Source organism: Galleria mellonella, unplaced genomic scaffold (assembly GCF_026898425.1).
Source record: "Galleria mellonella isolate WM207_F2 unplaced genomic scaffold, CSIRO_AGI_GalMel_v1 utg424, whole genome shotgun sequence".
Classification (NCBI taxonomy): domain Eukaryota; kingdom Metazoa; phylum Arthropoda; class Insecta; order Lepidoptera; family Pyralidae; genus Galleria; species Galleria mellonella.
In genome coordinates, this window is record NW_026442097.1 from 3,980,692 (window position 1) to 4,008,442 (window position 27,751).

The 27,751-nt window shown below is 33.6% G+C and overlaps 1 protein-coding gene and 1 long non-coding RNA gene across 5 annotated transcripts in view; one reads left to right on the forward strand and one right to left on the reverse strand.

The window, feature by feature from the left end:
• LOC128201406 (uncharacterized) overlaps positions 1-7,619 on the forward strand; it is a 57,636-nt gene extending 50,017 nt beyond the window's left edge. The window contains exons 3-4 of the long non-coding RNA XR_008253232.1: positions 4,616-4,753; positions 7,528-7,619. This is a non-coding gene — a long non-coding RNA (uncharacterized LOC128201406). The remainder of the gene's footprint in view (positions 1-4,615; positions 4,754-7,527) is intronic.
• The window catches only part of LOC116413734 (serine proteinase stubble-like), a 41,812-nt gene continuing 17,181 nt past the window's right edge, over positions 3,121-27,751 (reverse strand). For 2 of the 4 annotated variants that reach the window (XM_052898222.1, XM_052898223.1), the window contains exons 2-8: positions 22,755-22,934; positions 12,409-12,774; positions 9,298-9,475; positions 7,526-7,718; positions 6,034-6,138; positions 4,597-4,704; positions 3,121-3,870 (exon numbers count right to left, since the gene is read on the reverse strand). In XM_052898222.1, the coding sequence (XP_052754182.1) occupies positions 3,691-3,870; positions 4,597-4,704; positions 6,034-6,138; positions 7,526-7,718; positions 9,298-9,475; positions 12,409-12,774; positions 22,755-22,934 (1,310 nt within the window). In that variant the 3' untranslated portion in view covers positions 3,121-3,690. The remainder of the gene's footprint in view (positions 3,871-4,596; positions 4,705-6,033; positions 6,139-7,525; positions 7,719-9,297; positions 9,476-12,408; positions 12,775-22,754; positions 22,935-27,751) is intronic. The other 2 variants (XM_052898220.1, XM_052898221.1) reach the window with 1 other exon arrangement.

Below are 27,751 nucleotides of genomic sequence, written 5' to 3' on the forward strand. Positions count from 1 at the left end.
TATAATGTTCTCCATAAAGCATAGATGGCGCTATACCTATATATTACTTTACTGCTTAAATTACTCCTAAAAGCAGATTCTTATCTGCTCTTTAACCGACTTCCGAGAGAAAGGAGATTCTATGTTTGATTGTGTGTTTTTTTTTTATGTACGTCCATTGATTTCTCCGTCGGTTGTGGACCGATTTTAGAAATTATTTTTGTCATTGTTATCAAATAAGGATCTAATGATGGAATCGCAGGAAAATCGAGGGTAGACCTCTTATATTATACAGGTGTTTCTTATTTTTTGTGAACATATTCTACTGATTTCACCATCAATTGAGGAATGATTTTGTAAATTATTTTTTTATTATAAAAAAATATACTCTTGGGATGATCTTGTTCTCACAAAATTAGAACAGATTTAAAACAGTTCGGTAAGAAATAAATCTGTGAATATACTCTTTTTAAATCTTTCAATAGGCATTCCTTTTTCAACTAACTTCAAAAAGAAGGATGTTCACGATTTGGTTGTATTTTTTTACGTTTATTATCTCATAACTCCGTAAGTTGTAAACCGATTTGGAACATTCTTTTTTATTTGTAACTTACAGATTGGTTCCATAAAAATTTTATTAAAATCGGTTCAGTAATTTTACTATTAGACCAAAATAACTGGTTTGTCACAACTGAAGTAAATTTTTTTATAAGTCACAATTTTTTATTATTATTACGTTATTACATTATTATTACGTACAGAATGTATAAATCAATTTGTAAATAGAAACAAAAATTAAAACACAAAATGTTGTTTTAATACAAACGTTTTATTGCTAACATTAAAAAAAAACACAAAAATTAAAAATTTAATATACCTACATTAATAATAAATAGATTTAAATATAAAATTACAAAATGACGGGCCACATAGCCCCATGAATCCTAATTTAGGACTACAAACGTTTTACACTAAATCACCGTAGAAGGCAATCGTTGTTAACAATATAAAAATACAAAAAAAAAGCAATATAAAAATTGACTACTGACAATAAAACAACTAATTATTATTAATTATAAAAAAAACAAACAGTGACAATAATTCAATTCATTTTTATGATAAAAAAAATAACAATACCATAGATATTATACCATAGATAGATTTGGCAGCTAACATTTAGTACTTAACGATGTTAGAAATATTTTATGTACAAGATTTTATAAATACAACTGGCTTCCACCCGCGACTTTGTCTGCGTAACAGGAATATATTTACTCATTGAGATACAAAATAATCTATTAACATTTTTCATCCTATATATTACGTATATACCAAATTAGAGATTGGTTAAATCGTTACTGTGTTATAGCGCATTAACGCTAAACAAACAAACTCATTTAACACATTTATAATATTAGTGAGGATTTTAATTGACATGACGATGGAGAGTATAACATATCAGTACACATTATTTTTCTTTCCTATTATTTTGTGGGATGATTAAAAGCGGATTCGACCAAATTTTAGTTTTAGTTTATAGTTTTTAGTTTATACACGAATAACTATACCGCCGATAGTCTATTCCATGATCTTAATCTCGAATAAATCAAAAGTCATTTTTCCATGCAATCGAACGTATAACTATACTTGGAATAACTCATCGTGACTAATAAAATGAACGGTGACCGAAAATGATACCCGACAAATTAACGTTGTCCTACAAGGAGACGACATAAAAGCTTATGTTATATCAACTTACTTTTGTTGTATTGTAGCGAATGAAAAAAATTGCTGTCATTCTGTCAATGACAACTGACAGCCACGTGGTATATCTACATTTGTTGCATTTTGTTAGTTATTATTGTGTAGTGTCTGCTTTTTCTACTTATTTTGCGATATTATTAAGAGTTGAAACAATACATGAGTTACTGTAAGCTAACATACTCCTATATTTATGTCTAGCGATGGAACGGTAATTAGTTGACACGATAATAACGATGATGGATATAATGATGATTATTATATTACTCGTATTTACTATAAGTAAAATATGATTAAGAGGATAATGATGGTGACGAAGTTAGTGATGATGGCAAAGATAATGAAGATGGTGTAGATAATGATAATAACGAAAATAATAATGATGGCGCAGATAATGAAGATGATGAATGAATGAATAAAGAAGATAATGACGATGACGAAGAAAATGATGATGGCGCAGATAATAATCATACGAAAATATGATGATGGCGAAAATAGTGATAATAATGAAAATAATGGTAATGGTGCAGGTAACGATGATGATAACGAAGATAATAATGGCGAAAATAGTGATGATAGATGAAAATTATGATAGCAAAGATAATGATGAGGACGATGGCAATGATGATAATAACGATGAAAGCGAAGAATAAAAAGTTAATAACCGAAATAAAAAAAATATATAATTATGATATTAATAAGAAATAAACTGTATAAGGATGTAATAGGATGTGAACTTATCAATGACTTGTATGAATTTTATTAATGGTTACTTGCAACTTCTTGTTTACATTTAAATTAAACTGATATGAGTTTTAAATCACTAAAAATACTTTGCATATTTTTGAGATCTCTTTATATGGACAAAATCTCTTTTTAAACAATAATAAACTATTCTTCTTATATTATTTTTAAATCTGTGTTTTAAAACAGCTATTTATATATGTCCATGGACATATTTATATATGTTCATGTATATATATGTATATATACATGGACGACTTTTCATTTTAATATAGAATATATTATGATCTAATGTAGTGAATTTTAAAAAGTAAATTTTAGAAACTATTGCTACTAGAGGGCGCCACTCTTCTACTATTTACTTAATTGTAATAATGCTTCATTGAAATATCACAATACAATAATTATTGCTTTTTCTAATCACTTATTTAAAAAAACAGTGAAGGCTTTAATATTTATTAAAATGATATTATCAATACTAAAATTAATGCAAATGACGTACCAATTCTTTTTTTTATTCAACTTAGAATGGCAAACAAGCTGACTGCCCACCTGTTGGAAAGTAACCGTCGCCTATAGACATGAGCAGTACCACGGACATAACAGAGTATACTGTTTCGCCCATGATACCCCCCATGCGTTGCCATTCCTAAGGACTCAAGTGTTATATCTGTGTACCCTGTAAATTCACTGCCATATCCCAATATAATATTAGTGTAGACAAGCAATATCCGCGACTTTGCTTGTGATGTTGTAGCTTTCGTTGTAGAGGGAGATGAGGATGTAATAATGTGGACTAGAAGCTCCATTTCTAATGCGCGTGTATAAGCTAGCAAATGAATGAGCTCGACCTCCACGCGGTTCCCTTTGGAAAACATATCATTATTTCCTGATTATATATGTGTATATATACATGACGATGACTCAATCAACTATCATTATCATTAGGTCATCTATTAAAAAAAAACCCTCCATAAAATTAAATTAAGCTTGGGTTTTCCACTGTTCTGCTTTTCATACTGATTTAACACAAATTTTTTCTTAATTCTTTCACTTATAAAAAGAACATTGTCATTCTTTACCCGTGCGAAGCCGGGTCGGATTGCTAGTGCTACATAACATACTCATAAAAACATTTCTTCAATGTACGTTTTTGACTTTACGATTTTATGAAATGTAGTTAGAAATGACGATTGATAATCACAATTACGGATTGATCAATTTGTCAATCCAAGGCACGAATTTTTGTATGTTTGTGTACACTCCAGGTAAGTGCTCCCGGCCGCAGCCGATGCCCCACGACACGAGGCCGATGAGGGTGCTCCGCCCTTCCATCTTCATCGTGAGGGGGCCTCCGGAGTCGCCCTGACAGGAGTCACGGCCACCCTGTGAATTTAAAATATTTAACTTTATGTTAATCTACTAGAAAATCGCCGTGTGGTCCCGGCATAGAATGGACCACCCGTTTATTCCTTTCCCGTTGGTGTCGTAAGAAACGACTAAGAAAACTAAATGAAACGACATGTGGACAGTAGAATCCCTCTTCACCATCTTCTTTAAATATCACCAAAGCCTAACTGCGGTTACCAACTCGTCTGCCAAGCGTGGCAACTATTGGCAAATAGTATACTGTTTCGCCCATGATACCCCCCATGCGTTGCCATTCCTAAGGACTCAGGTGCTATTTCTCTGTACCCTGTAAATTCACTGCCATATTCCACCTTTCAAACAGAAACACAGCCATGCAAACACAATTGCTGGGGGGAAAGGGATTGTTGGCAATGGAGTTTGACAGCCCCATTGCTAGCAATATGCCCTATTAGGTCGACCTCCACGTGGTTCCCCCTGGAAACCATCGTGAACAATTCTTGTCGAATTCGTCACGATGGGCTAACTGACCTGCTTCATCCTCACCTATCATCCTTCACTGGTGCTCCGCCAGTGCATACCGATAGCACAGGTGGGGTTACCATTCCATTATCACCCATAAGAAAAAAACACAACTGCTTCACGGTTAAAACACGAATGGGACAGAGGTGCCCGAGCAAACGACTTTTGTACAGTCTCCCTCTGGTAAATAATGTCTAATAATAATAATAATGTGAGTGATACCTCTTTGTACCCTGCGCAGAGGAACACGTCGTGTATGGTCTCCCGGCGGCCGGCCGCGCGGAACCAGCGCTGGCAGCGCTCGTTCGGGATCACTTCCACATCCACTTCCTGCAAATCATTAAACGGTCACTGATGATGATGACGACTGACAGGAAAGGTCAGGTAGAACTTGATACAAAACGATATAGACCATAGGGAAATATTGGTTTAATTCAACTAAAAATAACGATACATTGGTATTATTACAGGCAATAGTAGTTAGAAAGGGAATGTCACAATCTTAAGTCAATAATAGAAAAACAAACCAGTATTTGTAAAGAGTTTCGTATACTACAGAACTTCTAGTTATAATAATAGAAGTAAATTTTCTAGTGTTGGTAGTCGCACACTAACTGAAGGAATTAAATAGCATATCATATATAGCATATTCGATCGAATTAGCAATGAGGAGGTCCTGCTTAGGGTTAAGGAAAAAAGACAAATTATTAGAACTATTGAGGACAGAAGGGGAAAAATGCTGGGACACTTGATACGATACGACGAATTTATGAACATTATAATAGAAGGTAAGATAGAAGGAAGCAGGGGGAGAGGGAGACCGAGACATAGTTACATCAGGCAGATCAAGGAAGGAGTTGGTGTCGTGTCGTATCAAGAGGTGAAGAGACTCGCTGAAAATCGTAGTGAGTGGCAAGAGCTCCACCGACAAGAGCGCAGCTCTCAAATAGAATAGAGAGATATAGCATATGTTGGTGGTAATTCTATTCTTCCAAATTTGAATTTAAAAATGAATCTACATTATTGTAAACATGTATAAATTTTATTTGATAAGAGTATGAGCTGAGTTTCTTGTCAGTTCTTCTCGTCTCCAAATCATTCCGAACTGACGGTTGATTTGACATATCATAAGAGTCTGGAATAGACCTACATGAATAAAGATATTTTGAATTTGTATTTAAACATAATTAAGATTGTATGACACAACAAAAAAACCGGCTTCATTTTTGGCAAAATCTGTTTATGGATTTAAAAACTAAACTACTGAACTAATTTAATAATTGATAAAATTTCTATGAGGCCAATCTGTGAGTTTATCTTTTCCGATAAAAAAGAATTTTCAATATGAGTCCTATGGGGGGAGGGGGAGGGTGACAGTAATTATCACGCTTGGTAGGTGCAGGTTGGCGACCATTGTTAGGCTTTGTTGATATTTTCTCCTTCTTTTAGTCGCCTTTTACGACACTCACGAGAAAGGAAGGAGCGGTCCATTCTATGCCGGGACCACACAACTATTGATTTATCGGTATTCATCATTATCAATTCAGCCATTATCCGTCTACTGCTGGACATAAGCCTCCCCCATAGACTGCCATATCGATATGTTTTGTCACAATTGAAATGATTGTATTTTTGGCACCTAAATGTATAAAAACTAACCTGCAATACTGAAGGGACAGAGCTTTGCCCGTGCCTTGTTCTTCCCCAGCCGGCTACTGTGGCCATTTTGCCAGCTAATTTCACCTGCTTTTGTGGCAAACATACCTGAAATTAAAGATATCATAATTCGATAAGTATGTAGGCAATTTCAATTTTTTTCTCAATTGTAAAACTTTCACTCCCATGTCTTTCCCATATAAATTTCGTCATGGTGAAATTACATTTACCCTTTGTGTGTTCCATCGCGTCTTCAACGGATTATGTTCTGAGGAATTGTTTGAATTGATACCTACAGCCACTTTTTGTTATCTCGCTGCTCGCCATCGATTGAGAATTCATCCTTACACGCTTGAAACTAAACAGTCATGTACAATGCGGTTTCAAAGGTATTTTCTCCCGTGAACGCTTAGACTGTAGAAGGAGCTCCCTGCTGAGATTTTCCTTAGTGACTACAGTATAGCGTTCTTCAAAAAGAGTATATTAAGATTTCTTGATGGCCGATAATGCGCGCGTACCACCGCTAGTGTTGTAGGCGTCCATATGCTACAGTGACCGTATACCACCAGGCGGACTGTATGCTTGCTTGCCACCTTCGCGGTATAAATAAAAATTAAATGAAAGCAAAACCACAAATAAGTCATCTCTTGTTGTGAATCTTTATATAAAAAAGAGAATGCTTATTGACTGGCTGAATCTACAGTGCTTCTGTACTTTCTTTCACTGCTATACCCAACCTTTTAAACTGTAAGCTTGCAAGTACAAGTTAACTTTTGTACAAAGCCTTCCTCTGGTAAAATCTAATCTATTTGACCACAATATGCAATGCCGGATTTATCAATAGGCCGAATAGGCTACGATCTGTAAACGACAGATTTTTCAAACATAAAATTCCATAAAAAAAACTGTGATACATGTTTCGCTTTACGCTTTTATCATTTAATCGCTGATCCATTTATTCAATCACTTTACAACAGCTACCTTACCTACCCATCCCTACATAAAAGCCTAGGTAGTGAAAGTCTCTTCCCTTCTATTCCTAAAAGAAGATAAAGAAGAAGATAGAAATAATTTAATCGAAGAAGCATGCGGCCCACACAGTAGCGCACAAAAAAAGAACAAAAGAAACTAAAACAAAACAAACAAACAAAATTGTATACAAATAGAAAGCAATTCAATTATAATAATAAACAAACAAACAAACAGTAGGATAACTCTTGAATCCAACGTCGATCTCAGTACAAATCTATTGCTAATGACAATTTAATACTGCACTCGTGTAACAACAGTTAGGAATTAGCTATAATTAGGATCGGTTTACAATAGTTTGCATTGGCAAGTTGCACCAATATGCATCTATCAGAACAGTATGGAACCATTATGTCGCTACTAAAAGAGCGATAGAAGGTGAAATGATCATTACTTTTTGAAAAATATAACCCCGTCATTGACTACAGATCATTAGGGCTTCCTTACTACCTTTATTTATACTTACAGGCAATATATGCTGTTTGAAGACCACGCCCCGGTCCAGCTGGACTAACGCGACATCGTTCCTGAAGTCGGCTGGCTCGTACGCGGGGTGCACCTCCTTCCTCTGGACCGCGTACTCCTCGTGGGAGTACCTCTCCCCCGCATCGCGTACGTCCCACTCGCCGAGACGGACTCGGAGTTGGGAGTTTGGTGTCCTGTAATATTGAATTAAAGTTCCTTAAATAGTGAATAAAATAATATGTACAATAAACTAGTAATAGCGGGAGGAAAGGGATTGTTAGCAATGGAGTTTGACAGCCCCATTGCTAGCAATATGCCCTATTAGGTCGACCTCCACATGGTTCCCCCTGGAAACCATCGTGAACAATTCTTGTTGAATTCGTCACGATGGGCTAACTGACCTGCTTCATCCTCACCTATCATCCTTCACTGGTGCCCCACCGGTGTATACCGATAGCATGGGTGGGGTTACCATTTCATTATCATCCATTTAAAAAAAAAACTAGTAATAGCATGCGACTTGGTCCACATGACCGTTGATGATATATTGATCGATCGATGTAACTAACCTTTTTAAGCTATTGTATAGCTTTTATTATATGTACCCGCGGTAAATATAAAAAAAAAATAGTTTCTGACATATCGCACACATTTACTTAATATATATTACAAAATTACATTTTTATGTTGTCTGTATACTTTGTTGTCAATTTGCCAATTATTTTTGCATTCATTTTTTGACAGTATAAAGATTTCAGTTGCTACATTTAGTTTCGCTCATTATGATTGAACAAATGAAAATTTGAATGAATGAAAATTTATTTCAATAAACCATAGCACTTACATATACTTAGATTATAAGTAATAACAACATAGAAATAAATAAATAAAATATAGAAAAAAAAAGTTTACATTTATATATAAAGAGTAGTAGAAATCAGTCAGTGTTATGGTAATGAAGAAGGATGCCAATTCAGCTTAAAGTTCCTGCAAAAGCAGGAACGCTGATGATTCCTAATACTATGCCTTTATTCATGGCAAACATCCTACGCAGATACAGACACAGATCATTTATTCATAATTTACATAATTGCTAATTTCAATTAATTATGTATGTCATTCCTATTACAAATTCACACTAATTCATATTCTATTCTAATTTCAAGAAAATAGCGAGTTTTATATGTATATATTGTAATATGTATACAGTTAAACTATTAAGGCACTAAAACAAACATATTCACTTTCACATTTATAATAGGTTCTAGCTATTTTTCGTCGTTCGTTTACTTACGTGAATTAAAAATTCACTTACTAGCAAAAGACAATTTACCAATTCTGAACCGACTTTATTGATTGTATTTGAAATTTATAATAATTCCTCTCGTGTTGATCCTATTTTACGAGTAATTTATACGAAATAATAAGTTTTATAACATTACAAATATTTATTTACTTAAACTTTAGTACACAGTAATATTCTATGTACATATGGTGGACTTAACACCGGACAGTGTTCTCTACCAGTCAGCCGTTAGGCAAACAGAGAAATAAGTAGATGGTGCATTATTGAATAGAGGAAAAATAAAGTAATATATATAATATATTCATATAATATAAACATACACATATTATATTAAATAAATAAATATATACATACAATAAATAAATACATAAAATATCATATTTTTTGAAAATGTATGTAAATTATGCAGTATTCTTTTTTTCAATTATATTAAAATCTATAATAATTCACTAAAGTTATACACTTACGTGGCCACACAATGCGCCGCGGTGACCACCCATCTGTCAGAGATCAAGGCGCCACCACAAGCGAGCTTCTTGCTCAAGAACCCTGACTTTATGAGGGCAGCTTGCCACGGGTGCGAGCCGAACCCTGTCGAGTGACCTCCCACGATGCGATTCGACCTTGTGAAATGTTCGCCACAACCTGAAATAATACAATAAGTGATTATTTTCACTCCCTTCTTAATTAAAAATATTTAATTAGATTTGCTATGTAAAATTAATATAATTGAAGCTATTTCTTTTTTAAAATTTTATATTTGAAATTAAAATACAATTTATCAAGTCATAATTAATTATATTATTTTGTAAAATTGTATAATTAATTGTACATTATTTATATTTTTTCTTAAACTAAAGAAATAATAAAACCGCAATAAAACACAGTAAATTAAAACAATGCATTAAATATTTTAATGCAATGTTTTATTTTATTGTGTTGATACATTATCTAAATAAATAAATTGTAATTTTGTCATTAATCATATTTGATTAAGATTTGTATAAATTAACTATAAATTCCTAATTAATTTGAATCTCTAACATAACATATACACAAAACAACACAATATTATACAACAAATGAAAGCCCTTAAAGCAAAACACATATAAATACATTTACACAAGAATTATTAAGAAAATCCATTTGTATACCAACTACACAAACGAGGGTGGCAATTAAGCATATAGCTAGCCTGATGACAATCGATCACCGCAAATCACTAACGTTTGCGACACCAGGCATAACACCTTTATTGCTAGCCCTTATAACTTGTAGATCTTAAATCACAGTATCAAATAATATCTTGTAATTTTTCATGTTTCAACGTAGAATAAGTCTACTTGGTGGCGAAATTACTAGGTAAAAAATAGACATGACATCCCCATGGAGAGACTAAATAAAATCATTTTTATTTAAAGTCCCTCCACAGGGAAAGATTATATTTATTTTTTTATTTACATGAGTCAAATAGAGGAATTCAGTGACAATAGTCGATTTTTCGCATGTAGTTGTAATAGCTGTTTGTGTGAATGGATTCTCTTAACAATTGATCGATCGATTATTAATTATATAGATATAGACAATACATTGAGGGGTATATTACATTGTCAAATATATAGGATCATGTTATGTATATTTTATTTTTAAATGTATAAGCAATTGTTGAACTCGCATAAAACTAAAACCTCCTTTAACCATTTGTACAATAGATAAAACACTTCGATAAAGGTTTAATGGGCCTTTAAATTTTTATGAAAAAGTTTAAACAGTTAAACCTATTTATATGTATTTACAATAATTAGACGTACTTGACGAGTTCTTATTATAATTATTTATTTATTTATTTTACCGATATTTTGTTCAGATTTGCAAGTTTTACAACAAAAAATAATAATCATATTAATAAATAATAATCAAAGAGTTAAAACCTTAAAATGATAATAAAAATACATTTATAAACTCTAAACATATCTTTTTCTATGATCCTATAATAACACAAATATCATGGTGACGTCTGTGACTCTAAATGGACGTCAGATTTCAGTCATTTTTTGACCTTAAAATGACTTAAGAGTGACGTCTCGACGTATCGTGACGTCACCATTCTATGGATTTGAGAGTGTAATATACCCATTATAAGCGTGTGCAGTAATAAACAGAAAGGTGCCGATGATTATGAAGCCGCTGTGGTGTACGAGTATCTAAGCGAGAAAGTGATAGGCCATCGCAACAACGGAAAAACTCAAGTGGACATCGCTGGAAGTACTTTGAGTGTTTGTATACGGGTAATAGTTGTTACTCTTTTATGTTTTTATTTTTATATATATATTTATATATATATATATATATATATATATATATATATATATATATATATATATATATATATATATATATAACTCTTTTATGTATTTTAGCACATATAAGCCATAGTATATTTTATTTAATTATTATTTATTCAAATTTTGTTATTTTATATTAGTATATATACAATTAAAACGTATAACATGTTTTTATTATTGAAGGACCCCTCAATTGAACATGATCTCGCCTGATGATGTGGTCGAACTTAGAGTTCTTAGAGCCACGAATAGCCAATTCATATTTGCCTTAATTTGGTGAAGATTATAGTTAATTTATTATTATTTTGTAGTATGTTAATAACAAGAAAAAATTTGGCCCAAGAAATTATTATTCGATTGATGATCTTACAATTTATGATGATGAATTTATATAGATTATTTATCTGGTTAACAAAATAAAATTCGATAACTGAACGAAATAAAAATTTATACCCGCTCCCTGAAAGCATTTTTTTTTAACAAATTAGCATATAGTTCAGGTTACTCCTATAATAGCTGCCAAAATCACTTAAGGCGTGGTTATTTTATCAAAAATTTTTTTTAAATAAATACATTTTTTTAGATGTTTAAATTTATATTTACAATTTACATTTGTTATTATTGTTTCTAGCGATTGATTATAAATTTATTGATATTAAAAATAATATAATAAATCAAATTGTAATACTTAATTTAATTTATTAATCCCCTTTAATGTTTTAAAATTTCATTTAAACATTTTGTCATATACCTATGTTCCAATAACAGTAATTGTTAGCGTCACATTTATTACATTATTTCAAATTATAATTTATATAAATTAATGTGACATATTAATTTATTGATTCTCGAATTATAAACTGTATTTTAAAACTTTCATGCTTAATATTAGCTGAATATGCAATTTATTTAATAAAAACTTTTTTATTCAAAGGAAATAAAGTATTCTGATCCATTTTCGTTAACATTTTTTTTAAATACACAATAGGGACTTAACTCGATGTAAAAGCTTTTACAGGTAAATAGTAGCTACATACCTGCTTCTTTATTCTAAGCTTTTACATCATACTAAGTCCCCATTGTGTATTTAAAATATGTGTAAACAAAGCGAAAGTTTAAAATTAACATTTTTTTTATTTAGATTTTTTTTTTACAAACAATAATAAAAGTAACCACTTGAGTTTGTCCATTGGTAATTTAAAAGAGCATCCATATATGCACCAAACATCTCACCCGGATAACTAGGTCCCTGCGGTTTGTGACCGTTTGTGTGGACAGGCACATAATCATCACCACCGTCTCCGTTATTTTGACCCGGGTAATGGTCCGGGGTGTAAAATTCGTCCTGTGTAGGTTTTGTGGTTGTGCTCTCGTGATATGAGGGTTTCACGTGGAAGTAATGGTTTTGGTTGTACTCCCAATCCGGTTTCGGGTGGTTCTGATCCGGTTCTGGGTGGTTAGTGCCCGGTTTCGGCCGGTTGTGGTGCGGTTTCGGTCGGTTAGTGTCTGCGTAGATGATGATAGGGTCCTCGAATTGATTTGTGTTCTGATAATCATAGTTTTCGTGGGGGAATGTGCCGATGAGTTCAATAAGGTCACCTGTATGGGAATTTATGTATTAAGTTTGTATACCTGTTTAACTATGGTTGTTTTTATTATGCTTAGTATAATGAATTGTGTTGTAGGTTCTTTTTGATGAAAACAGTAATCATTTCTATAAGTTGGTGGGGTATAAATCAATGATGATAGGTGAGGGCAAATGAAATCTCATTTTATTAATTAAACTTTGTAGGAGACTTTGTACTAAAGTAGTTTGCATATGTGCTATGTATTTGCATATGCATTTCTATCGTAAAACTATATGGAGACATAACATCGTTGTCCTCAAGAATAGCAATGCATAGAGACAGTATGGATGTGATGTAATGATATGTGGATAGGCTTGCCCCATAAGGAGCAATGTTTTCCAAGTCGATTGTTTGGGTACCTCCGTCTCATTCGTGTTTCAACCGTTAAGCAGTGTTTGCATGGCTGTGTTTCGGTTTGAACGGTGGGATATGGCGTGAATTTACTGGGTACAGAGGAATTACACCTGAGTCCTCAGGAATGGCAACGCATGGGGCTATCATGGGCGAAACAGTCTCTGTTATTTCCATGGTACTGCTCATGTCTATAGGCGACGGTTATCACTTTCCATCAGGTGGGCCGTCAGCTTGTTTGCCATTCTAAGTTGTATAAAAAAAAGATATGCTTGGCAGGCGGTTTAGCAACCACAGGGTTGCAGGGTGTTAGGCTTTTAGTAACGTTATATGTTTTAGAGATATATACTGCAGTCCTCTTTCATCATTTTACCTCATCATCATCATCATCATCATCATATTAGCCATTATCTGTCTACTGCTGAATATAGGTCTCCCCCATAGGCTGTCATAAAGAACGGGCCTGAACTACCTGACTCCCTGCAGTGCATTTGAGGTCGCCACTCCATCTAGTGAGAGATATCATACTCGTATCTACGGATAATTACAAAATTGCCGTAATAGTCCAGCCGTCTCTGTATTTATGATTACCAATAATACATTTATGTAATGATTATGTTATCGACGTAACGCATTCCAAAGAAAGTTTATAATAAGCAATAATACTCCATCGATTTTATGGTGAAAGTAATACGTGATCCCTAGTCGTCGTGTAATAGGTTTGATTATGTACAAGCCAATCAAGTACCCATAAAAGAAACATTATTTGCGTAACACGAAATATATTTTTGTAATTTTTTTTTATATTGACATTATAAATAATTTAATTAATGTATAAGGTGATCATTAATATATTGTAATGGTGACCATGTGTTAGTTTGTGACTGTTGATTGACGTGCTTTATTTTATTTTCAACTTTATTGACGATTTCATTGTATGATTGTAAAATAATTAATGTTATGTGATTAATTGTATTGTATACCCGATGTATGGGAAGGCTGCGTTTTCCTTTAAGACGTTAATAACCTCTTACGAAAAATTATAATGTACAGCTCACAATAATTATTTATTCTATTCTATTCTATTTTGCTTCTATAATTAAAGATTGTGACACACAAAAAAACCGACTTCAATTGTGACAAAACCAGTTATTTTGGTCTAAGAATTAAACCTACAAACTTCAAATTTTAAATTTCTGTGAAACCAATCTGTAAGTCTATCCTTTCAGAAAAACAAAAGAATTTTCCAAATCGGTTTAGAACTGACGGAGTTACATAATAAATAATAAATAAATAAAAAATAAAATAAAAAAGCCTTTTATTTCCCATTATAAAGAAAAGAAAAAAAATATTACATGCAATTTCATTCAATAATACTTATTTTATTAATAAAATAAACTTATAAAAAAATATTGATTATATAAATTATTCATTCTTTTTTTTTATATTATTATTATATCCTTTCCTTTACTTGGGTATCCATTTAAGGATATAGGCCTCTTCCAACCTTTTCCACATATTTCTGTCCTTTGCGAGTCTCGTCCAAGTAGGGCCTGCCACATCAACAATGTCATCACTCCATCGCGTCTTAGGTCTTCCGCGTGTCTTGTTTTATTTCGTGGATACCAATACAACATTTTTTCGCTCCATCGACCATTTGTTATCCTTGCTAAGTGTCCTGCCCACCTCCATTTTAGTCTACAGACCAGCTCAGCAGCATCGATAACCTGTGTAATTTTCCTTATATCCTTATTTCTCTTTCTATCTTTAAGATTTAATCCTATCATGTTTCTTTCTGCTGCTCTTTGGAACACTTGAACTTTATTTAAGGAATCTTTGGTCAATGCCCAACTCTGACATCCATACATCAATGTTGGGAGAATTATTGTGTCCATTGCCTTCTTTTTCAATGTAACAGGTAACGTTGATTTAAAATTTTCCCCCAAAGACCAGTACCTACACCAAGCTTTTTTAATTCTGCGTTGTACTTCTGTGTTGGTCGGAGCTGTAAAGAATATGTTTATCCCTAGATATATGTACTCTTCCATATAATCAATACTTCGTGTCTCCACAATAAGAGGTATTTTTTTACTATTGGTTATAGCAAAAGTCTTCGTAGAGTTCATTTTCAAGCCACATCTTTGACTCTCTTTATTTAAAGTGTTGAGCATGTATTCGACGGAGTTACATATGAGGTAACAAATATAAAATAAAATACAATTCAATAGGGAACCTCCTTCTTTTTGAAATCGGTTGAAAAAAGTGGCCTCCAATGTGACAAAATACGCCGAAGAACGACGAGATGTTTCGTAGACAAACAGATTTAATTATACCTCTAATAAAAGGAAATATAATGTAGAATATATATGTAAATTTCTTATAATGCTAAACATTTGCACACCGACAAAGAGACAGAATGTATACGGGAAATGTAAACCACTTCCATTTAAAAATTACTTACATTCTAATAAAATAAACTCATTTTATTTAATTAATAATTTTAAAATTTATAACCGGCATCATGTGTCTTTTTTAAAGAGCATAGTAGAAGGAAAAATAGAGGGTAATAGAGAAAGAGGAAGACCGAGGGATACCTACGTGGGATAGATAAAAGAAACACTACGTGTCGTGTAGGGAGGTCATGGATATGGCCTGGGATAGAACTGGCTGGATGAATTAGTTGCACCAACAAGAGGAAACTCTTAAATGAAAAGATAGATCATGTGTCTATAAGTATACTTTCGACCGACTTCAGAAAGAGAGGACATTCTCAATTTGGTTGTTTTTTTTTAGTTTGGTCCTGTAGAAATTTTCTCAATATCGCTTCTATTGTTTAGTTTTTAAATCAAAACAAGTGGTCTTGCCACAATTGGAGTCGGCGTTTTTTTGTGGAACAAAATCCACTTGTTACGGTTTAAAATGTACTTATCGCTCCATTAATAGAATATAAGGTACATATGAAATTAACTTTCTATACCATCCGTACTATACTATTGTGTTAACGGCCCAATGGCTGTGACATAATTTGTCACTTTCTCTTAGGTTTCTCTCTAATCTTGTACAATTCAGCCGAAGGTGATCTTAGGTCACGACTGTTGCGACAGATCGGCCTTTTCTCCTAATAAACAATAATAGTCATAAAGTACAATTTCTATAAGTTACTTTTGTATAACTAAATAGTTCAATAAGAGTCGTTATCTTACTTTAACTGTATAATAACGTTCTACAATGCAGCTATTATCTTGTACTGCTTCTAGTTTAAACTATACTTATAATAAATCTGTAGAGAGGTCAATTCTGTACATGAAGTATATTTCCAAAATAACTATCAGCGGGTGATTAGTGATCGATACTGATGCCAAAAATACAATCAGTAAAATTTATGTCTGTCTGTCTGTACGTTCGTTCGTCTTCATATTCCTGGGCAGATTATAGTATACTTTTCATCACGCTACACTCAATAGGATCAGAGCAGTGAAGGGAAATATTGGGAAAACGGGAGAAGTTACTCCATTTTTAAGCTTTCGTCGCGTGTGCAGCCTTAATGGCCACTGTTTTAAATGTAAAAATGTCCACCTGTACGACGCCGGGACGGGCCGCTAGTAATATAATAAAATTGTAACTAAATTATATCTAAACATAGAAAATATTTAAGAAAAAATAATACGACGGGTCTTAATAACGATAAGAAATGTTAAAATAATCATTTTTAGGAATTTTATGTATATATGTCTGTATGTTTCTTCTAGCATCAACTACCGCACTAAATTACATGCAGTTTTCACAGTCTCTGAAGGTATAACATAAAATGTGGTGTAGATATCATCTTGATGTATCATATATCTAATTTTATTGTTTTTCCTACTTCTAAAGTCTGCACGTACAAAATAAGTGAGCATAAAGCAAGCAATATATTTGCATAATGTTGTATGCCAAACTGGCTAAATGATAAGGCTACCGAAAAATTTATAATATTACCACATTCAGCGCAATAAATTTCATTTCATTTCATTATAAGTAAGAATATTTACTCATAGTGCACTACCAACGTCATCATCATCATATTCTCATATTCATCATATCTTTGGTTCTCGTCCTGCTGCACCTAATTGACTATTTTAGTAATGTTGTTTCGCTTTATGTTGCTTTTGTTTTGTTATTATATATCAAGCTAAAAGATGTCTCATCAAAATTTATAACTTTTTAATTCTTATAGATGTGTGTATATATGCGTGTGTATGTGTATGTATGTGTATATATATGTATGTGTACGTGTGTGTATGTATGTATTTTGCATATATAAAAACCGATCAATTGTGTCATTACGCAAATGTGAAAACTATTCATGGCTTAACATAGATATAAATTTGATTATGTATTGACTGTATTTCAGCTGTACGTTTTCTAAAAAATAAATAAATATCAGCTGTCTAGGTGGACCTTATATACCAGGTATTTTTATTTAAAAACCAAAGTATTTAACCGAATTTGATAACATTTCTATGTAAGTATATCCTATACTTACTGATTGGTCCCATAAAACTACAGATAGATTTATAACTACCGGAGTTATAAGGTAACAAACGTAAGAAAAAAACAACCAATTTCGGTGTGAATGAAAACACGAAATTACGTTCGAAAATTCGGTATTTTATTTTACAGTAAACTCTTAGATCTGTTTTTATTCCAAATCAAAATCTAGTTTATAATTTATCTTGATACTCGTAAGTCATCTAAAAATGGTTATTAAATGGTTGTTTACAACTACTTTCAAAATCCATACATACAAAGTGGCGGGCAAAAGCTAACATATAATATAACCACGTCAGTACAGTCGTGAAAGTGTAAATTTGTTACGAAATAACGGTAAGAGAATTTGATTATATGAATGGAGTACAACTCCGGAAATAAGTGCACGTAATTATTCGTCTTGGAACAATCAGTGCGTGAACTTGGGTGGCGGTGGTTGCGGACTCGCAGCGATAGGAAACCGTGGTATACAATGGACAATTAGCACTATTGTTGTAATGTACAAAGTCGAAAATAAATCTGCCCGAACAGATTTGAATAGAGAATAATTATTTAAGAATTTTGCACGAAAAATTAATCAAAATTTTCAGCCAAGTGATTTATTATAAGAAAGTCTAAACAAAATAAAAATTAAATAAAATAATAAAATATAAATAATCCAAATTGGTTCAAAATTGATGAAGCTGTTGTGTATCTAAATATAAAAACATTTCCCCTATTTGAAATTACTTAATTTTCAAGCGACTTCAAAAAGAAAGAAGTTCTCAATTCGGTTAGGTTTTATTAGATTTGTTACCTCATAACTCCGTCAGTTATAAACCGATTTAGAAAATTTTTTTTGTTATCTGAGAGGATATACTTAGTAGTTTAGTTTCGAAATTATAATAACTAGTTTTGCCAGAATTGAAGTCTATTTTTTTGTGGAACAAGTCGATTTTTTTGTGGAATATAATCTTAAATTGCTCGAAATCACTTAGGTAATAAATGTGAAATTTTAAGAAAGCCGCAAACGCTTTGGCTTAGCTCCAAAAGGAAAGAATCGTGACACTTTGTTAACTTATCACTTGCACGGATCGGAGAGAGCGCTTAAACACGTATGGTTTCGTAATACACTTATTGTCACTTGACTATTACGAGTAAAATGCCTACGGTAAACGATATCAATAAATTTTGTAGGGTTAACTTGAACAAAATATTATTGTACCAAATAAATTAAAGTTACATCTATATATTTTAGTACGTGAAGCAAAAACTTTGTACCCCTTTTTACGAAATTGCGCGGACGGAGGAGTATAAAATTTCGCACACTTATAGTTTATATAGAGAAGGTGTGCAGTATACTAATTTTCTTTTAAATAATGCATAAAAAATACATTATATCAATAAAAAAAAAAAAACATTGCACATACTACCATGTATTTGACACACTCTCTTTTGTTTATTGTTAAAGTCTGGTCAAATTGAGAATACCTTAATATTGTTACTGCTTATTGAATGTCACATTTATTTATTTATTTTTTGGAAAACGTACAGCTGAATTACAGTCAATACATAATCAAATTTATATCTATGTTAAGCCATGAATCGTTTTCACATTTGCGTAATGACAATGATCGGTTTTTATATATGCAAAATACATACATACACACACACACATCTTTTAGCTTGATATAACAATAAGCTTAATTAGCTTGATATACATAACCATAATAAATTCATTTATTACAATATATGTTATGGTGGAACTTCGACCACTGGCCGACCACTAGTTTTTATGAATAGGGATTTAGTATATTACTCACATGGTAACATAGCCTTTTTAATGTGTGAAAATCGAATGGTAACCTCGCTTGCGCTATTGATATATACTCCCACACATCTGCGGTTATTCCTATTGTAAATATTATTTATGCGACTAAAGGACTTGTATCCATGGTCATAAATAAATTAAAAAAAAAATGTATCGGTATAAACTAGCGGGATACCAGTGAGGGATGATAGGTGAGGATGGAAGCAGGTCAGGTGGCCTACCGTGACTAATTCAGCAATAATTAAACAAAATGGTTTTCAGAGAGAATCGCGTGGGGGTCGAACTGTTAGGGCACATTGCTAGCAATAGGGCTGTTAGACCTCATTACCCTCGGTAACATAGGGTCATACTCTTATAAGTTGGTAATATATAGCAGTATCTATTTTTATTACATTTTAGTTACAATATCTATGTACTGGTTCAATAACGAATATGTTAAAAGTATGTTATCTAAAAAATAATAATTTTTTTTAAACAACTTAGAATGGCAAACAAGCTGACGTCCCACCTAATGAAAAGTGGTAACTGTCGCCTATACACATGGACATAACAGCGTATACTGTTTCACCCATGATATCCCCCATGTGTTGCCATTCCTGAGGACTCAGGTGTTATTCCTCTGTACCATGTAAATTCACTGTCATATCCTACCCTTCAAACCGAAACACAGCCATGCAAACACAACTACTTTACGGTTGAAACACGAATGACCGACAGAGGTACCCAAGCAATCGAGTTACAAACTTATACAAAGTCTCTCTCTGGTGATATTATTATATTATATATCTGATGATAATATTGTATAACAGATTTTTAGCATATTTGAAACTAAATATTCGACCGTTTTTCGCCATTAATATCCAGAAGAACCCAATATATATATATTGGATCGGTATCCATATTACGCATGTTTTTATAAGTGATTTAGACAAGTGATTTTAGGTCTGCAATTGTATGTGTGTACGGCACTAAAAGACACTTTCGTATTTATTCATTAAATATTTCAGCACCATAATACATTATTTAAACATACATTATATTTTAGTAGTCATACATATATAACGTTATCATACAAAATTTAAAAGTTTAGTTACTATACATTAAGAGAGTTCATAATAAATCTTAGTGAAGTGTTGCAACGTCAAAGTTTTCAACCAACTTGAAAAAAAAAGATTCTCAATTACGTTGTATTTTTTTATGTTCGTTAGGTACCTCATAAATTCGTCAGTTATAAATAGATTTAAAAATTATTATTTTATTAACTTGAAAAGAAACAATTTGAAAGTAATATACGAACTCTCAGATTGGTCCCTCAAAAATTTCATTAAAATCGGTTCAGTAGTTTAGTTTTTAAATCAATATAATTTTTTGCCACTATTGGAGTAGATTTTTTTGTGGAACTTAGTTTAAATTATTTTATATACCGCTAAAGTGGCAAACAAGCATACGGCCTACATGAACATTTTAACAGGGAGCCACGAACACTCAGGTTGTGAAATAAGCTCCCTGCCGAGGTTTTCCCAAGAGACTACAGCATGGGGTTCTTCAAAAGGGGGGTAAAGAGGTTTCTTCAGGGTCGGCAACGTACGCGTAATGTCCCTGGTATTGCAGGTGTTCATAGGCTACGGTAACCACTTATTATCAGGTGGGCCGTATGCTTCTTTGCCATCTCAGTGGTATAAAAAAAAACATTTTACAATTGGAGCATTCGCGGAAGAAAGCACCTCAGACACCGCTCTGTATGCGACCATTCAGATTCTAAGATATGGGGTTGAACTCCCTGTTGATGGAGAGCGTATACGGACTATTGTTGAAATAACCGTTAATTTTCAAAAATAATTGATCAATTTTCATTATTTCTGTTTGACTATTTTTAAAAGTGCTCCGATAACGAACTAGTGTGTTACTCGTGCACTAGATTACTTCTTTTTTATACCACAAAGGTAGCAAACAAGTACACGGCCCACCTGATGGTAAGCGGTTACCGTAGCCTATGAATGCCTGCAATACCATTACGAGCACATTGCCGACCCTGAAGATACCTCTTTATCGCTTTTTTAAAGAATCCCATGCTGTAATTATTAATTTTTTTATTAAGTAAAAATAAAGACGTATTAAAAAGTGTTCAATAACTGTTTTTTTTTTAATTGACAAATAGTTCTGACATCGCCACACTTCGGTAAAATTCAGTATGAATGCTCTTAATAATAAAATTTGTAAAATATCATAAAAAAACAGCGTTTTAGAAAACAATTTACATTGCATTACGTGATATATCATGAGTCTGTATAATCTGTATTTTATTGGTTGCTTTAAATTAATTTTATAAATTATTAAAAAGGTTTATAGAACGAGATATTTGACTAAAACTTATAATATTTTTTTTAATAAAATTAGTAATTTCGATAAAGCTGTAAAACATTAAACACAAAAACAAGACAGGTCTTATGATTAATTACAATTAGAATTAGACACATAAATAGAAATCTATATGAAATAATACAAACATTAAGTAAAATAGAACGACCGACGGACAAAATTTTATTTAATATTGTTAAAATATGTATATATTTTTTTCTGCAATAAAAACATCTATGACAATATGACAGAAAAAGGGATAAAAATGTATTAAAATAATGATGGTTCAAAGACCTGAGAAGTGTTAGATAATCTTTAAATAGTTACAAGTAACATTTTTGTAAAATACGAAGTCAACTATAGTTTTGCGTAAATTGGATCTAGATGGCGCTTTTTCAAATTTAAATCATGTTTATTTAAATAGACTTGTTTAAGCACTTATAAATCGCCATTTTTTATGAATGCAGGGTTTGGAAATTTATTATCTGTTGAAATAAAAACTAATTGATCGATATTGGAAATAAGACGTTTTACTCTCTTGAATTGCAATACTAGCGGTATAATGATTCCTTATTGTTCTAATAGATGCATGTTATCGAACAAGATACATTAAAATTGCTCATGCGAACTGATTTGAATTCTAATTTAATTAGTAATTGTTATTTTATGAGTGCATTACAAAACTGTCATTGGCAAAAGATTGCATTTATATCGATATTAAATACAGAGTAGATCAGCTAAAAAAAAATCTTACTAATTTTTTTCTAAAGGCTGCGACCACAAGGCAGAATGCCTTGTCATTCGTAAAATACACTAAATTATGATTTCTCGCCAATTGTCGTCGGTCGTTCTGTTCGAAATTCAAAAAGAGTACAGATTGAAAACATATAGATGCAACTTACTAGCATTGTGGACTACAGGAGCCAGCTCGGTGGGCCTCTCAGTTGTGTCTCTGTCGACACAGCACGCCCAGATCATGCCGCCCGAGCACAAGTCTAACGGTTTCCCGCCACCGAGCACGCATGATATGCTCAGACCGCACGCGTACCGCACGCCGCGGTATCGACACGTTTGTGGGATCACTGAAATAAAGAACATAATTTACATAAATAAATACATAATTTAGGATTGTGTTCTACAAAAAAAAAGAAACATTTCAATCGCGACAAAACCAATTACTTGGAAAAACAAGTAATAACCAAAATACGGGACCTATATTGATGAAAATTGTTTGGGATTATTCTGAAGGTACAAGGTATATTTTTTGAGATAAGAAGATAATTTTCCAAATTTATAAATGACGGAGTTTTGAGGTGACAAACATAAAAAGAAATCAAATTAAAAGCCTTTTTTGTTTGAAGTTACAACAATATTCTCACGATGCTAATCTCTAATAGGACAGTCAGAAATATGTATCGACTGTTGTTGCAATTGTGAACAAATACATAAAAAATACTCCACATACCTACATGTTATGGCCTGTTTTTTTTTTTATATAACTTAGAATGGCAAACAAGCTGACGTCCCACTTGATGGAAAGCGGTAAACGTCGCCTATAGACATGAGCAGTACCATGAACATAACAGAGTATACTGTTTCGCCCATGATACCCTTCATGCGTCGCCATTCCTGAGGACTCAGGTGTTATTCCTCTGTACCTTGTAAATTCACGCCATATCCCATCTTTCAAACCGAAACAGCCATGCAAACACAACTGCTTTACGGTTGAAACACGAATGGGACAGAGGTGGCCAAACATACGACTTTTGTACAAAGTCTCCCTCTGGTAATGTTTTATATTCCCTATATTTTACTTAAACACTTAACGAATAAACGGATTTGAACGAAATTTAGTTATATCCTACCTTAACATATGTAATACTTCATATACTGTATTACGATGATTAATAATGTAGTAACAAGAAACAAGAAATTGTTATATAAATTCCTTTTATAATATCGCATGTTCTTGTAACTTGTAAATTTTAAGATTCTCTATACAAAACTTTGCACCTATATCCACACCAGAGGATATCACACCATGTTATGTCCATGGTACTGCTCATGTCTATAGGCGACGGTTACCACTTTCCATCAGGTGGGCCGTCGGCTTGTTTGCCATTCTAAGTTGTATAAAAAAAAGTATATATATACTTTTTTTATATATATTTAACAATTCTTTTATTCGCCGGAGTCAAAACGACACCTATTCCTAATATTGAACTTGGCTCTCATTTCACATTTATATTTTTTATGAGATAAATCATACCATAAAAATCCAAAGGATATTTTAAAATTTTTAAATGCTATGTGTTCTGTAATTTTAACATCAAATTTGTGTATCGTTCGGTCCCTAATTTTCAGAAAACATTTCATGGTAGGCCTTCTTTTGCCGGCCTTTAAATTAATATCATTTCTCAGTCTTGTTTCATCATAACCACTTCAACCATTCACTGTCCAGTGCTCAACATTGACCTTCACCATAGGTCGCCATAAATAATGGCTTTGTGAGACAAAATTATATTTATATCTTATTTATATAATAAAATTGTAAGTGGACGATGTCTGTACATCCTACCATTATAAACTAGTTGTATCCGGCGACTACGCCATGTGTGAATCAGTGCATAAAATATCCTATGTGTTATGATAGGAACCTACCCATGTACCAAACTTCACTCAAACCCGTTCAGTAGTTTTTGCGTGAAAGAATATCAAACATTCACCGTTACAAACTTTCACATTTATTACATTAATAATAATAGGTTGTGAAATTTTGTAAAGTTGTTTGTATGTTCGTTGCTTAATTACGCTTAAATGGCTGACCAAATATGTATAAAAATTGGCGTCCTACAAAGATGGCAGACAAGCACGCATGATGGTAAACAGTCACTGTAGCCTATGTATGCCTACAATCCCAAAGATGTCATGCGTTTTACCGACCCTGAAGAAACCCTAATACGTCAGGAGGAGAAGGGATTGTTAGTAACAGAGATTTTTTTTTAATGAATGATAATGGAATGATGGCTGTGCTATCGCTGTACACTGGCGGGGCACCAGTGAGGGATGATTGGTGAAGATGAAACGGCAGGTCAGTTAGCCCATCGTGACGAATTCAACGATAAATTAATCACGATGGTTTCCAGTAGGAACCGCGTGAATACCTGATAGGGTATATTGATAGCAATGGGAACTAACCTCCCCATTAGTAACAATCCCTTCAATAAGAGAGATTACTGTCCTATTGCCAATAATATCTCCCGCCACGACCCATCCAGGTCGACCTCGATACGTGGTCTATACTTTATGTGTTCTAGGGCTTCTTAAAACAGGTCAGGTTAGTTCTGAAAACAGGTCAGGCCTTAGAACACATAAAGTGTGTTCTAGGGCCTGACCTGTTTTCATCCTCACCTATCATCCTTCACTGGTACTCCGCCAGTGTATACTGTAAGCGCAGGAGCGGTTACAATCTCATTATAATCCATTAAAAAAACCCTAACAGACAAAAGGGAACATATATTTTTTTTTACAACACAGGGGGCAAACATGCGGCTCACCTGTTGGTGACTACCGCCGTTCATAATCAGTCACAACACCAATGGCATTGCAGGTGTGCTGCCGGCCTTTCAAAAAGGAATATGCTCTTTTCTTGAAGTTTACGATGTCGTATCGGTTCGGTAATACTGCTGCTGGAAGTTGATTCCAAAGAGTGGTTGTGCGTGGAAGAAAGTGCCTTGAAAAACGCACTGTAAAAGACTGCTCCTCGTTCAGATGGTTGGGGTGAAACTTTAGTTTATGGCGGGTTATACGGTGGTGAAAATCAGCAGCAGGTATCAATCCGAACTGATCCGATCCGAATCATATATAATATGAAACATAGATTAGAATATATAACAAAAATCCTAGAGGGCGCTGTTTGAATAACCCCTATACATACTTTATCTTCGCAAATAAATTGTACGTTAGTATGTGACGTAAACGTCACGTAAACACGCTATCAATCCAATAGAGAGTAAACTCGCACGCGCGTGTCCAGAGAAAATGATGTAAACCAGTACATTGACCGTGATGCACGTTCATCATAATGCATTATTGCACAAGTGGTTTATTACTTGTCATTGACTAGTATTTTTTTTAAATGGATGATAATGGAATGGTAACCCCACCCGCGCTATCGGTATACACCGGCGGGGCACCAGTGAAGGATGATAGGTGAGGATGAAGCAGGTCAGTTAGCCCATTGTGACGAATTCAACAAGAATTGTTCACGATGGTTGCCAGGGGGAACCACGTGGAGGTCGACTTAATAAGGCATATTGCTAGCAATGGGGCTGTCAAACTCCATTACTAACAATCCCTTTCCCCCTTTGTCATTGACCAGTAGTAAGTTAATCCACGCCGTGTCGGGGCACACACGGTGGTAACCGTCATCTATAGACATGAACAATACCGTGGATAGTACAGAATAGACTGTTATGCCAGTGGTACACCTCAGATCCCCATTTGTTGCCATTTTTGAAGACTACCATATTATATTTCCCATACCCTGTAATTTCCATAACCATGTGGTCCCTACATAGAATGGGCCACCCGTTGGTGTCGTAAGAGGTGACTAAGGGAAAGCGAGAAATGGACAGCAGCGTCCCCCTTAAAACATCTCTAAAAGCCTAATTGCGGTTTCCAACCCGCTTGCCAAGTGTGGCAACTACTGGCAAAACTCCCCTTATGGGGCAGGCTAAGTTACTAATGTAATCTAACGGCCCTCCTGCCAGCAATATTCCCTATTAGATCGACCTCCACGCATGTCCCCCTGGAATCTATCCTGGTTAATTATTGATGAATTCGCCATGATGGGACAACTGGCCTGCTTCATCCTCACCTATCATCCCTCACTGGTGCCCCGCCAGTGTATACTAATAGCGCAGGCGGGGGGTTACCGTTTCATATTTATTCATTAAAAAAAACCAACAGTCGAGGAAAAAGAGATCCTTAACACTGCGGTCTAACATCCCCATTGCTAGCAATATACTCTATTAGGTTGACCTCCATGCAGTTCCTCCCGGAAACTATCGTGGTTAGTTCTTGCATACATTACGATGAGCTAACTAACCTGTTTTTTATCCTCACCTATCATCTCTTACTGGTGCCCCGCCAGCGTATACCGATAGCGAAAGGGGGAAGGGGAGAAAGGTTACTTATTTTATCATCCATTAAAAAAAAATCCCGACGACCGATTTGGTACATACATACAATAAGGAATGGAGAACGATATTGGTTATTTTTATTTCGATCACGGAACGTATTTAGGTATCTATCATATATTTATTTTGTGAAAATTATTTTATTTTATAAAAAGTTATGTACAGTAAATTGGCATTACTTTTAATTAATTTAAGTCAATACAATAAAAAAAATGTAGATCAAATAGTAAAACTATTAAAATTGCAGTACAAAATAATAACTTTAACGACCACGCGGCGGCAAGAACTTAGTCTTCATCATCATCATCATCATCATCATCTCAGCTATTATCTGTCTACTGCTAAATATATACATCCCCTATAGCGTGCCACAAGGAACAGTCCTGAGCCACCTGCATCCACTGACTCCCTGCAATACATTTGAGGTCTTCATTCCATTAAGTAGGGGTTATCTTCTCATTATAATCCATTATAGAAACCCTAATCCCATAAGGGGGTATAGACAATAAGGGGGTCGCCCTACACAGCATTTACCCGTATGCGGTCGCCACTCAGACCATTTCTTCCCCACTAAATTATAAGTAAACTATAAGTGTGTGAAATTTCATACTCCTCCGTCCACGCAATTTTCTTAAAAAGGGATACAAAGCTTTTGTTTCACGTATAGATTATATTATTATAAAGATCAAATGATTTAA